The sequence below is a fragment of the Lycorma delicatula genome, chromosome 4, assembly GCF_047948215.1.
Source record: "Lycorma delicatula isolate Av1 chromosome 4, ASM4794821v1, whole genome shotgun sequence".
In the NCBI taxonomy this organism is placed as follows: domain Eukaryota; kingdom Metazoa; phylum Arthropoda; class Insecta; order Hemiptera; family Fulgoridae; genus Lycorma; species Lycorma delicatula.
In genome coordinates, this window is record NC_134458.1 from 178373441 (window position 1) to 178389282 (window position 15842).

General features: G+C 27.1%; 1 protein-coding gene across 2 annotated transcripts in view; it reads left to right on the plus strand.

Moving 5' to 3' along the window:
* The window catches only part of Prp8 (pre-mRNA processing factor 8), a 108037-nt gene that overhangs the window by 79907 nt on the left and 12288 nt on the right, over window positions 1-15842 (plus strand). For both annotated transcript variants that reach the window (XM_075364769.1, XM_075364770.1), the window contains 9 exons: window positions 25-194; window positions 2390-2537; window positions 4279-4407; window positions 8323-8483; window positions 8579-8770; window positions 9802-9996; window positions 12029-12200; window positions 13482-13595; window positions 15378-15551. In XM_075364769.1, the coding sequence (XP_075220884.1) occupies window positions 25-194; window positions 2390-2537; window positions 4279-4407; window positions 8323-8483; window positions 8579-8770; window positions 9802-9996; window positions 12029-12200; window positions 13482-13595; window positions 15378-15551 (1455 nt within the window). The remainder of the gene's footprint in view (window positions 1-24; window positions 195-2389; window positions 2538-4278; window positions 4408-8322; window positions 8484-8578; window positions 8771-9801; window positions 9997-12028; window positions 12201-13481; window positions 13596-15377; window positions 15552-15842) is intronic.

The following is a 15842-nucleotide window of genomic DNA, read 5'->3' on the forward strand; positions in this document are numbered from 1 at the left end:
TAAATAATGACTTATTTTTAATAGGTTCTAAAACAAAATCCTTTTTGGTGGACACATCAGCGACATGATGGTAAATTGTGGAATTTAAACAATTACAGAACTGATATGATTCAAGCTCTTGGTGGTGTTGAAGGAATTTTGGAACATACATTATTCAAAGGAACATACTTTCCAACTTGGGAAGGTCTCTTCTGGTATGTTAAAAATCTTTTTTTTTAATTCCTTTTCTTAATTGTTATACCATTCTTTGTTAATTTTAATTTTTCTTTTAATTAAATATTGTTATTTGTTGTTATTCTAATGAATAATGACAAGATAATTGTTGCAATTTTTTTTAAATTGCTTCAAACAGTTTCTTGGAAAACATTTTCAAACTTAAACTCTTGATTTTATGATTGTATATTATGGCAGTTAAAAGGACAGTATTGCATGTAATACTGCCAAACTTCCATGGGTGAAAATTAATGAATTCTTTTCAGTGTAATTTATAAATATTTATCAGTAACATTCAAGAAAAAAAAATTAAAAAATTGTTTAAATATATAATAAAATATTATGTATGCACTGTTGAATCACACATCACATGTGAGTGATTTATAACTTTTTAAATGGTTGAGCTTATTTTCTTTTTCATTTGGAGCTCTGAATCAACAAAAATTCTTCAATGATTTTTTTGACTTCAAAAAATATAAACTTCTGCAACAATAAAATGAACCAAATTTTGTATTAAAATGCTTTTAAAACTAATTCAAATTGTTTTGAGACATCTTTGTGATCATTTTCATTGATTGGTGCTGCTGTTCTTACACTAGTGTAGACTGATGTTATTGCTGGTGATTTTTTTAAATTTGGCGGACATATTTAGAATGATAGAAAAATGTATTTCATTTGAATTGTGTTGTTCATTTAATATATTTTTGCTGTTTGTTTCTGTATGTTTATATATTTGTTCAAATTTGGAAATTTTTTCCTTTTTTTGTATGTTTAGAATATGAAAGTTTTCAGCATTAGTAGATTTGCTGTTATTTCTTTTGAGATGGTTGATTTTCAAATTAAGCAAGATGTGATTGCTGTTAGCAGTCTATTGAAGGTTTTCATTTCCATATTGCAGGGACTATTTTTATTTGTTAAATTTTGTCAAGAATAAAAATAGTTTGTAATGCTAGTATTGTATTTGTGTAAATTTGTGGTTAATCAGATGGTTTTTTAATTTTTAAAAACAACTGTATGTAGTTATAAAATATAAAATATTTCCATTAAAAAAAGAAAATTTGACATGTGTTAGTATGATTAAGTTTAATATCATTTGGAGGGCTCTCTCTGTGATGAAAAAATATAATTTATTTCAGATGAGTACCCTAAAAAATAATCTTGTATCCCAAAATGGAAAGAAAGTAATTAGGAAATAAAGAATGTATTTTCTCAGAAGCTGTTGTAATGAACTTTTAAAAAAATTGTTACTTAGGTATTTTTATGATCTCAAACTTCATACATACTGGTAGAACAACAATGTTGAACTGACTGAATGGACTAAGTATGTGCTTATAAGCTACCTGAAATTGAACTGAATGTATTATAAAATTTATTGGGCCCTGCAGTGTATTGGCATCTGCTGTAGATTTTGAAAAATCATTAAACTAATTAAATGGTTCTTACAGAAGAAATCATTTTTTTATTTTCTGATTAACACAAATAACTTGTAAAAGATGGAAAGTATGTGTGAGAGTGGGCCTTGTATACAAAGGATATTGTATTTAATAGACTTATTCATTATTTAAATTAGGTCAAATTTATCAGCTATGTTAGTTTTTCTGTTTATACATTTATGAATAAAAATAATGCTCTTGATGTTCAGAAATAGGACTTCATATAAAAGGTTTTATCATTTGTCTGTAGTTATGGTCAAGTTATGGGGGTTATCATATTCAGAGAATACAAAATGTATTTGAAAATTCTATGGTTCTCTGAATTTCTGACCTTCAAAAAAGTGGGCATTTTCAAGCATTGTTTGGTTTTTAAGCATCTAAGTAATTAACAGAACACTTGTAGGCTGTGTGATAAACTATCCTGATTGTTAAATAATCCTAGATGGTGGATATGGTCAATCCTGGGACATTTATAGACATTCTGGGGTTGATCATTCCATCTTTGTTATCTTCCATCTGTAATTATCTTTGTTTTGTGTTTCCGTGGATAGATAGCATGCGAACTGAGTCAGCTGCTATGTTACCACAGACTAATGATGTGACTATTTTTGTTGTTGTTAAAGCTGGGCTTTAGCCTTTGCTCATATATAAGTGTATGTTGTTAGATATGGCCATATGTTTACCCATGTGGTCAGCAAAATATCGTAACATGCTAATGTTTATTTATTTTTTCAATATTTCAGGGAGAAGGCATCTGGTTTTGAAGAGTCTATGAAATATAAAAAATTAACCAATGCTCAGAGATCTGGTTTGAATCAGATTCCCAACAGACGATTTACATTATGGTGGTCACCGACTATTAACCGTGCTAATGTATATGTTGGTTTTCAGGTAATTTTTTTTTACGGCCTCATTAGACCAGTAGTAATTTATTCTGGTCTCTGATTTGTTTCTTAACTTTGGGATTTTTAAGTTTTCTTGTTTCCTGTTTTATCCTATTAGATCTTGCTTTTCTTTCTGCCTCTGAAAAAACCCTCTCAATAAATATTAATTTGTTTTATCTTTAGTTTAATAATTTTATAATTGTAATGGCTTTTTTAATAATAATTTTCAGGTAATTATTATAGAGATTTAAGAAAAATTCTATTTTGTAACATTTGAGTTTTATTTACATTATTACATCATTGAATGAATGAAATGTTTTATAAGTTATTTTCTAATTGCTAAAAAATCTGATGTGGACACCACATGATTTCCTTGAAAACGCCTATTAAATTACATATTCACATTTTTTGCTGCACCTCATTTAAACATATTTTTTTTGAAAGTGAGATATCCAATTCTTTAATAAAGTGGACAGTTACACAATCGGTAAAATATTAGTTTTTATTAACATCAAATATTTATACAATTATTAATTCAGTAATCTTACCTGAAACATTAGGATAGAGTAAAAGCCCCTTTATTACTCTTTAAATAAATGAAAGTCTTGTATCTATCTAATCAGTAAAGGCATCTAAGATCCGTATTACTGTTGCTAACAAGGGGAAAGCACATGCTTTGGGACACCGATTTGAACTATATTGCGTGTGTAAGTAGTACATTGTTTACGTGTCTTCATCACAAAATACTATCATGCAATATTCAATTATACTCAAGAAAAATGGCCCTAAAAATTTCCTTAGCATTAGTTAACATAATAATTTTGTTTCACATTGCTCAAGTAGATATGTGGTTGTAAATGAGAATGTCTGATCTGTAACCTTGTACACAGTTCAAATTCAACTTCATAAAAAATATATATTTTTTTAACTTTTTTTAAAATTTAAATATATAGTTTTATTAATAATTATTAACCTCAGATTGTAAAAATTTTTTGAATTAAAGTGAAAAGAACATAACATTTTATTTCACTAATAACTTCTGATTTTTTCATATTTTTTTGTATTATTATTATTATTATTGAATTATTTATTGTTGAATTTTTTTTACTATTAGAGGTTAATAATTATTAATAAATCAATATATTTAAATTAAAAAAAAAAGAAAGTTAAAATATATATATATGAAGTCTGATTTGAACCTATGTGACTTCCCCTTGCAAGATCCAAATATTTCATTAATTAAAATTATATTTGGCTATAACTCTGGAACTAATGAAAATAAGTACCACTTATGATATATCTATGAAAAGCTTTCAACGAGGGCTTATTACTGCAGTTAAGAAAAAGTCCAAATGTTTAAAAATTGAAACTCCCTATATACATATTTTTGGCCCAGTCGATTGCAATCAAAAGAGGAGGTGCACAACTAGATGTTAACAGTTCTAAATACAAAATTTCAACATTCTACGGCTAATTGTTTTTGAGTTATGCGAGAGATACATATGTACATATGTGCAGACATGCTGAAACTAGTCAAAATGGTTTCATGGATGATCAAAATGGATATTTTCATTGAAATCTGAAAATCAAAATTTTTTGCAATTACAATTCCTTTACTTCATATAAGGAAGAAAAAGAGGAAATATTTCTTGGTTGTTTAAAAATAATTAAAATATCTGTGTGTTTTTCATGCTTTGTCATAAATGTAATGCAATTATTGACTTTAATCACTAACTTTTTATTTTTAGGTACAACTTGATTTGACTGGTATATTTATGCATGGTAAAATTCCAACATTAAAGATTTCATTAATTCAAATCTTCAGAGCTCACTTGTGGCAAAAAGTTCATGAATCGATTGTAATGGATTTATGCCAGGTATCGTACATTAACTGTTTTATAAAATACAAGATTTTTAATCTGCTTTCTTTCAATGAGTTACAATATTATTTTTTATATTTGAACTTTCTTATTTCAAAATTATTAAAACTTATTTTATTTTTATTTCAAAAGGTTATTTTCATTAGGTTATTTTTATTTCAAAATTTTTAAAACCTGTTTTTTTGTTGTATAATCCTCTAAGTGATCAATGATCCGTCATGTATGAATTTCTTAAATGTGTTTGTTAAGAGTTTCAGTTGGCTATCATGATAAAATATGATCTGGGATATATCACCAATTTTTATTCTTGTATTTTTAACTCTTATAATGACAAAGGTACTAATGGGAATTATTTAAGGTATATATAAGGTACCAGAAAAAATCTGGTTATATATATATATATATATATATAATATCATACAGTCCAGTGTTTGACTGTAAAAATAGAGTATTACCTCAGAATTCTTTTGGACAACATCGATTTTCATGAAAATTTGAAACTCTCTGCTTCAAAAGTTATATGTTCCTGATGTATGCTTTCTTTGGGGGGTGGTGAAAACTATCCCTTGTTAAAAAAATTCAAAAACCATAGATTTAAATGTTTCATAGATTGAAATCATGTTTAAATATGTAGAAGAAACATTCTTTTATGATGTGGAATATAATTTATGATGTTTTACTATGTTTCAACCCTTACAAACCATCCATTATGAAAAAAATTGTTAAAATTATAGATGTAAGTGTTTTGTAGCTCAAAATCATTTACATGTGTAGAGTAAACATTGTTCCATATTTTGAAACGTAATTTATGATGTGTTACAACATTGCAACCCTTAGAATCCACCCTAATGACAAAAAAAAAAAATAGTTTTTAACAGTTTAAAATATTTTAATGGTGCATTTATAATGAATTATAATTTTTTACATTTGTTTTGTGTAATTCATTATTTATTGCAACGTCCCAGACCTTACAAACTGGCTTTGTGTTTAAAATTCATCATGTTTATTTAAAATTAAAAACTAAAATTAATAAAACGAGTAAAGGAGAGAAATAAAAGTTTTATGTTTATTATAATAGCATGTTTTATTGTAACTCTTTGGATCTTCACAAAAATTGTAATCACTTTTGATCTCCTCTTCTTGGTCAGTTATTGGAGGACAATTGTCCCTGGAGCAAGTTCTACACTTACGGTTACAAAAAGTTCAACTTTTCTGCAGCCACGAGTAGCAGCACGTGTTTATTCTTTCAGTTTTAGAAATGCACCGACTACATATAAAAGAGATATACATTCACATATATACGTGTACAATATACCTATGTACATTTATGCACACAAAGTTCTATTGTCCATCAGCAGGTGTGCTCCGTTACTTTTCTTCTGTCTGTACTTTCATCTCTATATATATATATTTATATGTGTTCACATGTATTTATAAATGCTTCAAATCTGTTGAGAATATAAAAATTTACATGTTCTGAAAATTTCACAGAAAAAAATGCGATTGGGTTTTCATCGATAACTTCCTAAATTTTTAAGCTACCCAATCACTCAAAAAACCATTTTGCAGGAAATTTCAAGGGTTACAAGGCATCTAAAGTTCAGATTCCTTGAGCCCTTTGTTTTTGAAATTTTTGAGTTTAAAGGGCTTGGGGAAGGTGTTCCTCGCACTCAAATGCAAACTTCTAATGGTGATATCTCAATCAATTTTTATTTTACATAAATAAAAAAAAAACCAACATTTTTAGAAAAAAAAATTGTTGTATTCTATTTACGTATTTTCTTTAGTTTTTAAATTATGAAAACAGAAAGATTTTTAAGAAATTCAAAACATTTTTCAATTTGAATCAACCTTTTTTTCAAATCTAGGCATTTGAAACCAGTCAAACTTCTAGAACATGTACTTAAATAAAGTAAATTGTAAAAAATTACGTTCCATTCCAATTCTTGCGGAAAAGTCACTTGTTTCATTGTTGATTTTTTTCTCCGAAAAAACAAGACAACCATTTTATTTTCATCATAACTCCGTTAGTTTCTTTGGTAATGACTTTTACCAAAGCTAATTTTAAAGCTCTTTTCAAGTACTTAGAAAAATATCCTATAACTTTCCTCAAAAAATTTCCGTTTTTCCATTAAAAAATGTTGAAAGGTTATTTTAATAATAGTTTTCAGTTTTAATAATTTCCATATTTGTATGATTACAATATTTTCTGCCTAACATTGAACATTTTACAAAATTTATTATTTTATTTAATGTGCATCCATCAGTACCTTCATGATTTTGGAGATAGAGTAATAAAACATCAATGGAGATTTTGTTTGACCATTAACTTTTTTTTCTGGAAATGGAATTATTAATATCAAAAAAACAACTCACCCTTGTTGATACAATTATGAACTTATAACTTTGCACTTATTGATTAAGAAGACATGTTTCATTTACATTTTTTAAAAAGCTTCTGCTTCTACTTGTGCTTAATTTATTGAAGATGGAATTAACAAGACTGTTCTCCAATATAATTTTACTGTTTTATTGAAATCAGAATAAACTAATAGAATAAACAGATGGTGAATTTCCAGTAGTTTAAAAACAAAAAAAAAAAATTATGTAAGGTCACTTTTTTGGTTACTATTTCTTCAAGGAAAGCAATTGTAAACTGTGGATTTAAATTTCATAAATTTATTATTATAAAATAAATTTATTTTAATATATTTAGTAATTTAAATTTGTGATCATATCCTTTAATAAAACATTTAATGTGACCATCGGCTGATTCAATTGGCTCAATGTGCAAGTGTTACGTGCTGTAAAATTTTTACATGCTGTTGTAAAAGTAAAAAAATACAAAAAAACAAAAAAAATTACAAAAATATATTTGATTACATACAAATTTAATAATTTTTACATTTATTTTTTATTTATTAGATATTTATGTAATTTATTTTTTACTTTTCAGTGCATTTTTATATTTGTTAATATATTATATTTTTTTGTTTAAAATTCTCAGTTTGATTTAATTCTTATTTTTTACTTTTTAGAGGGTTTTTCTAATTTGTTTTCTTTTTTTTTATTAATGTTAATATTAATATTAGTTGAATAATAGCTTTTTTAAAAAATAATTTTTTATATGTAATCAAATATATTTTTGTAATTTTTTTTGTTTTTTTGTATTTTCTTAACACTAAAAAAAAGTAAAAATATTTATTTTTACACATCGAAGTTACATACGTGTACCAAATTTCAATCATTTTCATATGATAGTTCATGAGAAATGAAAATTTTCAACTAAATGCATGAATTTAGCGTAGGGGTAGTGCGTGGGGGTGGGTCATATCAAATTCCGACACCATAGTGCTATATTGTCATCGAAGTTACATACCTGTACCAAATTTCATTGATTTTCATACGATAGATCGAAAGATATAGCAGTTGCAAGATTTGATTATTCTTAAAGCGAGTTAAATACAAGCTTTTAAAAATAAAAAGTAATATCTTGAAAGTACCAATTTTTTTTCTTTCTTCATTTGATATTATAAAATTCATTGGACAGTTATAAATTTGTAGGCATAATGTTTGTGTTTTTGTTGGTATATCTTTAGAAATGTTATTTCATTTCAGCAGTTAATTGTTATATTTCACTGTATTCTTTTTTCTGTAGCCAACTCCTTAGTACTGTCTTATTTTTCAATGTGTAATTAAACGGTGTTTTAAATTCTACTTTTTGAAAGTAGTAGATGTTTTAAATTAAAAGTATAAGTTACATTTTTATGTAAATTGCTTTTTTACGTGTTCACTACTGCTTTGTTTTTTTTAAACTATTGTAAAATAATTATAGTTACAGTGAATTTTGCTATCAGTATAGTTAAAATATAATTAAAACATAATTTTATACCTGAATTTTTTTTCAAATAGGTTTTTGATCAAGAATTGGATGCTCTAGAAATTGAAACAGTACAGAAAGAAACTATTCATCCACGTAAATCATACAAAATGAATTCATCTTGTGCTGATGTACTTTTGTTTGCTGCTTATAAATGGAATGTTTCAAGACCATCACTTTTGGCAGACTCAAAGTATGCTATATTCTTTTGTTATTATTTTGTAAAATTTATAATTACAGTAATTTTTTTATGTTTAATTTATTTTCACTTCTTTTCTTATTTTTTAGAGACACAATGGATAATACAACAACACAAAAGTACTGGATTGATGTTCAGCTAAGATGGGGTGATTATGATTCACATGATATTGAAAGATATGCTCGTGCTAAATTTCTTGATTACACAACTGATAATATGTCAATCTATCCATCACCAACTGGTGTACTTATTGCTATTGATCTTGCTTACAATCTTCACAGGTATATGGTCTTCATTTATTGTAATGATACATTCATATATAATTGTTATAAAATCAAATTTAAATATTTAATTGTATTTATTATAATTGTACATGTGGCAGAATACAAAAAATTAATATCAACTAGAAATATTCTCTGAGAAGAGAACTTGTTTTGTTAAGCAGTCAGCTTTTTGTGTATTCATGTAGTTTAGCTAGAAAAAAATGTCCTATAATACTGGGTGTCCTAGACCAGCCATCCCCACGCCCTTCTAAAATTGAAGGAAGTTATTTTTTTGGAAAATGTAAAAAACTTTGATCACAAAGTCAGGGGATGTATTATTTAAAATTCAATATTTGAATTTTAAATAAAGGTAAGAAAAATTTCCAGTTGCAACATGTTATTGGGTGTGGAATTGTATGTTGTAAGTATGGAAAAAATTTGGTAGATATATTCTGTATAATTACTGTGAATTTAATTTTAAAAAAAAATATTAAGGTTCTTATCTTTGCGTGCTAATTACAATTATTTTATGGTTATTGTAGTGCACATGTTACATAAAATATTTTTGTCAAAATAAATTATGAAAATATGACTCATTGTACTAAATTATGGTAGTATAATAGGTTAATATTATATTCAGTAGTATATTCATTTTATTCATGACAACCATTTTGATTGCTAAAATACATTATAGTTTTGACAAACATGCTTAGCTACCATTGTAGCGTATGAGAAATCTATGGAGCAACACACTGGTGCCAAAGTCATTGCTGGTGTCTGTATAAAAATTATATATTAATTGACTGAGTTGAAATCTATTTGATGGTGATATCTTGGTGTGAAATAATTCCTGTCATAATTCATGGCTGCGGCACTAAATCTATTAAAAATTTTGCACATTCCATATATGATGTTTTTATTTAATAATTGACATTCAAAAAAATTGTATTTATCCAGTAAGGAGGGGGAGGCTGTTTCTCTACGTGTGTATGTTACTTCTATTGGATATTTAACAAGTAATTGATGAATAATTATGAAATTTGTTTCAGCGCATATGGTAATTGGTTTCCTGGTTGCAAACCACTGATACAGCAAGCTATGGCAAAAATAATGAAGGCAAATCCAGCTCTTTATGTATTACGTGAGCGTATTCGTAAAGCATTACAGTTGTACTCATCAGAACCAACTGAGCCTTACCTGTCTTCACAAAACTATGGTGAACTGTTCTCCAATCAGATCATTTGGTAATTATGATAAATTGGTTAATTAATCAAATTGTGCTTATTATAGCTATTGTAAATGTAAGCGTAATTATCTGATTGTTCTTTATTCGTTCATTTATTTGTGTAGGAAAGCAAATAAATAACTAATAATTAATGTTATAAAGTTTAGGAGCTATAGTTTAATAGTACAGGTAAAATATTTATTCTAATGAAAAGAATAAATATTTTTTTTATTCTTAAAGGAAAAATGAAAAGAGCAGAAAAAAGAAAACTGTGATTTTATGTTTTTATTTTATTATATCTTGTGTTGATTAGACCATTCCAAAGACATCTTAAAGCTAGACAATCGAACTATAATAAAAATTATAAATAGAATGGAATAATAAAACCAGCATAACATATGCAAAAGAAGCTTAAAGAAATACATTACCTCCTCACATCATCATAGAAACTAATTTATAATAAGAAGTAAAATATCCTTAAGCGCTAGTGAATTTTTAAAATAACTTTTAGTAAAAGTGATGTTACATGTCTTCATATTTGTTTTAGGTGAATGTTGTATAAACTGATGCTCTGACTTAAACATTTTTTTTTTTTTTGAAAGAACTTTCCTGTTAAAATCTTTTTCCAAGATATAAATTTGGAGAATATATACTAAAATTACTCGTAGTTTTAAATTGTGTCTTAGGGATGTAGTATTGTAAATGATGTGTTTTAGTACACCATTTGAAGGTTGTAAAATGAAGAGGTGCAAACAAATATGCACCATAACAACATACTACTGAACAGTGCGAGTGTGAGACTCACTCAAACCAGTTATATTTTAATGCTAATGGCATCTCTATTCTCTCTTCAGCCATTATTCTGTTGTTTGGTTCTAATTATGCCATTTCCCTTGGAGTTCATGAATATAAAAAGGTATTAATTATTCAAGTTTAGATGCGTAAACGTATAGATATGCAGTATTTCTGCCTGAGGTAGTTTTGGGTTTGCTAATAGTATAGTGAAGGGAGTATTGTATCATTGCAGGATGTCACAGGTAGTAAGAAATTAGTCTCAGATTCAGCAATCCATCCCCACCCTGTGCGTCAGCTGAACTTTAAACTTTGATTATTAGTGCAGTCATTTATGGGCCGGAGTTTTTCTAAATATCTGGAGACTTCTTGATTGTCATTTGAATGAATGAATGAATCAAAAACCATTTTCTTTAATATTGTTGGAGTCTTAGAATTTCAAAGATGTACAGGCTAAATGTTTTAACTTGTCCTGTGTATCCATATAATCATTAAGTTTACCTATTAACAGAAAATTGTACTGCCATGTAAAAAAAAACATAATGTAGAGTAAACATCATTTTGAATATATCTGATCTTAAAATTGAAGTGATAAATTGGTTTAGTAGACTAATTTTATGGAATGAAATGATGTACTTATATTATGTTCATTACATCTAGTACAATATAACTGCTATTAAAGATAAATAATATTTTGGTATTTTTAATTTATTCATAAAAATGAGTAATAATATATATTTGAGAATAAAATTACTAATTCTGGTAATCATCTGTGCACAAAGTTATCTTTTAGTTCCTTAAGCAAGTGAAATGAGTCCTTATTAATATTAATGACAATTTCAATCAGAAAATTAGTTTTTGCAACAAGAAGTCATCATAGAGAGTTTGCCAAATAATAACTGTGTAATACTAGGATTTAAATTGGTTATTCAATATATTGGTAATCCACACTTTTCTTTGCTCATATAAGTTCTTTTGTATCTTGTCTGCACATATTTCAATGGTAGATTTTGATGGTATTGTAACTTGGTTTCCCAAAATCAAATTTATCATTTACTGGTTAAGTATAATTAATTTCATGCTAGTGAGTAGTACTTGACACTATAAGAATCCTTATTGGGTTCATTTGTAATTAAAAAAAATTGTGTTACATTACTTGTACTGGAAGTAAACATAATAATAAAATTAATGACGTAATAATGTTATATTTTTAACTTGGATGAAAGTAATTTAATTGCAGCTTTACAATTTTTTTTAAGGTTTGTTGATGACACAAATGTGTATCGTGTTACTATTCACAAGACATTTGAAGGTAATCTTACAACTAAACCAATAAATGGTGCTATATTCATTTTCAATCCTCGTACTGGGCAGCTGTTCCTTAAAATTATTCATACATCTGTTTGGGCTGGACAGAAACGTCTTGGTCAGGTGAGGATTTCTTTTTTAAATTGATAAATACATTTAGGGTAACTTATTTTTTCAGATTTAGCAAATGCAGCCTATAATGCTCAATTACAGTTTTATTTTGTTTCATGATGCTTGATTACAGTTTTATTTTGTTTTATGAAAATTAATTTTGTAACAACCCGGCTGTGATTTGAACAGACAATATTCACATGAAAGGTACTACAAAAAAGTAAAATTTATTTTGAAAACTAATAAAACCACTTTAATCCAGCTTTCGAGCAGCATCTGTATTGTTGCATGAAGGAACAGGGTTGGCTGTTTCAACTTTTATTATTAGGTGAGAAGCAATTACATTTTTTAACTGAAATAATATTTAGGTGATATTCTTAATTTTTAAGATTAGATCTTTTTAACAATAAAAGAATTAATTACACATGAAAAATTAAATTGCAAACTGTTATTTACTTAATTTAAATAAAATTCTTCAAGACTGTTAGTTTAATTAAAAGATTTGAAAAATGTAATTATTTTTACAATTTTTAATAAATGTAATGACATTTATGGTCATAATTTTGATTTAAATTAGTCAGAATTTAATTTTTTTGTTACTGTTTTTGTTTGTCTCGCAAAGCCTTAAAATAATGTACCACATGACTGTTTGCCCCATTTAAAACTTATAAGCCACCTCTGCCCCTCCTCACTCTCTGAAGGCCTAATCTCAATATTGGGGCTTACTAAGTAAACCTCTTATCAGAGAAGATTCCCAAAAAGAGAATCAGGATACCTCAAATAATAAAAAAATTAAAGGGGAGCATACAACTATAGTTATGTAAAACAAACTCATTGTTTACTATTTTGGATTGAGCAATCGGAATTTAATTTTAGTTGTATCATTTTTTTGTCTTGTCAAGCTCTTTAAATGATATATCAAATGACCATTGGTCACATTTGAAATTTTTGAGTTGTCTGCTGCTCGAAACTAAAAAAAGAGTGAAGTATATATTCACTGAGTAGGCCCTCAGTACACGGAAGAACACTGCAAACTGCACCCAGTTATCTCAATTATAAAAAACGTTAGAAGGGGTGGTGTAAGTTACTTTTCAGCCACCTGGTATATAGATATTAATTTTTTTAATTTTTGTCATAACAATTCTGCTAAACTTAAAATTTTTTGACCATAGATCCTTCCATAATTAAAATTTTTGTTAATTCAGACATTGTTTCAATTAGTCAGATTGCCATGAATCTGCTGTATTTGGATTTTTATTGGTGTTAATGATTTAAAATGTTATAATTGTTTAGCTTGCAAAATGGAAAACAGCTGAAGAAGTTGCTGCTCTTATCCGATCATTACCTGTAGAAGAACAACCAAAACAAATCATTGTTACAAGAAAAGGAATGTTGGATCCACTTGAGGTAAATATTAACCAATTTTTGAAATTTTTTTTGGTGCTTTGTTAATGCTTAAAACCATACTTCAACTTATGTTTATTATATAATGGGATAAATTTGTTTTACTGTCTTTCACAGGTAATTTTTCAACTGTATTTTCATTTCACCAATTCATAACTTAAGTTTGTCAAATTTCTGAACTTGAAGTTTTTGAAATGTTTGTTCCAGCCTTCAAAAGATTTCTGAAAATTAGGTTATTTGGGATATTGTGTAGTTCTTTAAGTATATCTTTATCAGAATCAGTTGACTTGAAAATATCAGCCTTTCAACATTTTTAATTTGGGAAAAAAAAAAGTAGAAATAAATTCATTGTAAACAATGGCCTTAGAGTAGAAAAAAAGCTGTTGACATGGTTTTAATGTTGCCACTCTTTCTTTCAATTATATTGACCTTTTTGATACCCATTGTGATGATTGAGCCTTCTATTTGAATATTTTATCCATAGATCTGTCACATCTCTGATAATAACTTGTTTTATAAAAAAAACGTTTTTAACCTTTTTAGCTTAGTCATAACCTCTTAACTCAAAATGCCAAAAAGCCGAGGCACAAATTTGACTGCATACAACCTGTGCCAAACTTTTGTATTACAATTTCATGAGTCAATTTTTGAAATGTAACAACAAATTAACAACTACGAGTTTTTAAATAAACAGACAAAATTAAAAAAAAAAAAAAATTGTGCAATTATAGTAATTGTCTTTAAAAGAAAAATTGAAATAAATTCCCACAGTTAAATGAAGTTTAATATTATTTCCTGTAATATTGCTGGCTTTAAATTTGTTTAAATATCTCTACAAGCACACCTATTGAAGAAATAACTTATATTTGATGGCTGTTGTTGAACTTGTAGTTTATTACTCATTTATTTGAACTGATTCAAGCTGTTCATATGAAGTTAATAAAAATGATTCTAAGAAATAAAATATCTGGAAACAACTCCTTCATATTAGTGACTTATTATGGGGTTACTCTCTGTTAAAATTAAAAGCTGTCTAGTTTACTCTAGGTAGGTCTACTATGGTGGCTACATGTTATCTGAGAATGAGTTATGTGCTTTTTAAAAATTATTTCTTCTCCATCTCATTACTCTGCTTGGAATTTTTTTCCAAATTCTATAGTGAAAATAAAAAAAAATTAATGTTGTTTTAACAGTCTAATGAAGAAACCTTAGTTTTAAAAGCTGGGGTCACAGAATTAGCTTGAATACTTGAGTACCAAAGGTGTTGCTAATGAATTCGGGCTTTTGTTCAAAAACAAATCATGGACTTGTTAAGTCTACCTTGATTATTGGATTTTTACTATATGTTTATTGATGTTTTTTTAGGTATCCATTATAAATTTAATCTTACAGATAATAAATTTTATTTAGTGACTTGACAGTTGAGATTTTAATGAGTTTGAGATACTCAATGCATATCCTGAGAATACTTATTTATTTGTTTACATTTTGCTTCATTTATTGCAATTTTGCAAGCAATTGCAGTTTGAATGAAATTCAAATAAAATTAAATTAAAATTCTACTAAGTAGAGTAAAAAAAAAACAAGGCTATTTTATGTAAACACATGGATCTGTTATAAAAGAGATATAAACGATCTCTTTTATATTAGCAGCACTAATTTAATAAATTAGTGCTGCTAAGTACTTAAGTAATTTAAGAAATTAGTGCTGTTAATTTCCTAAATTTTCTCTTTTGTAGATTAGTAATATAAATTTAGTGTTAATCTTGTTTTACTTTCATACAGGTACACTTGTTGGATTTCCCAAATATTGTCATTAAAGGTTCTGAGCTGCAGCTACCGTTCCAGGCATGCTTAAAAGTTGAACGATTTGGTGATCTTATCTTAAAAGCTATTGAACCTCAGATGGTGTTATTCAACCTTTATGATGATTGGTTAAAAACAATTTCATCATACACTGTGAGTAATCTCATTGGTTTAAGGTAGTAGCTTTAGTTACTATTTAAAATAGTAGTTAAAATAGTGTTAATGATAGTACCAGTTTAAAGTAGTAGCTTTTATCATGAATTCTGTCTGTTGCATCCATTTTGTTAATTGCCCACATTAACTGGCTTCTGTAGACTACAGTGCATTAGACAAATTATGAAACATGCATTTCAAGCCATTAACAAAGAAAAAAATTACCTGATTTTCTACATTTGCCACAAAAAACTGACTTTGAGACCGTGTATCTCATGCAATCTACAATGA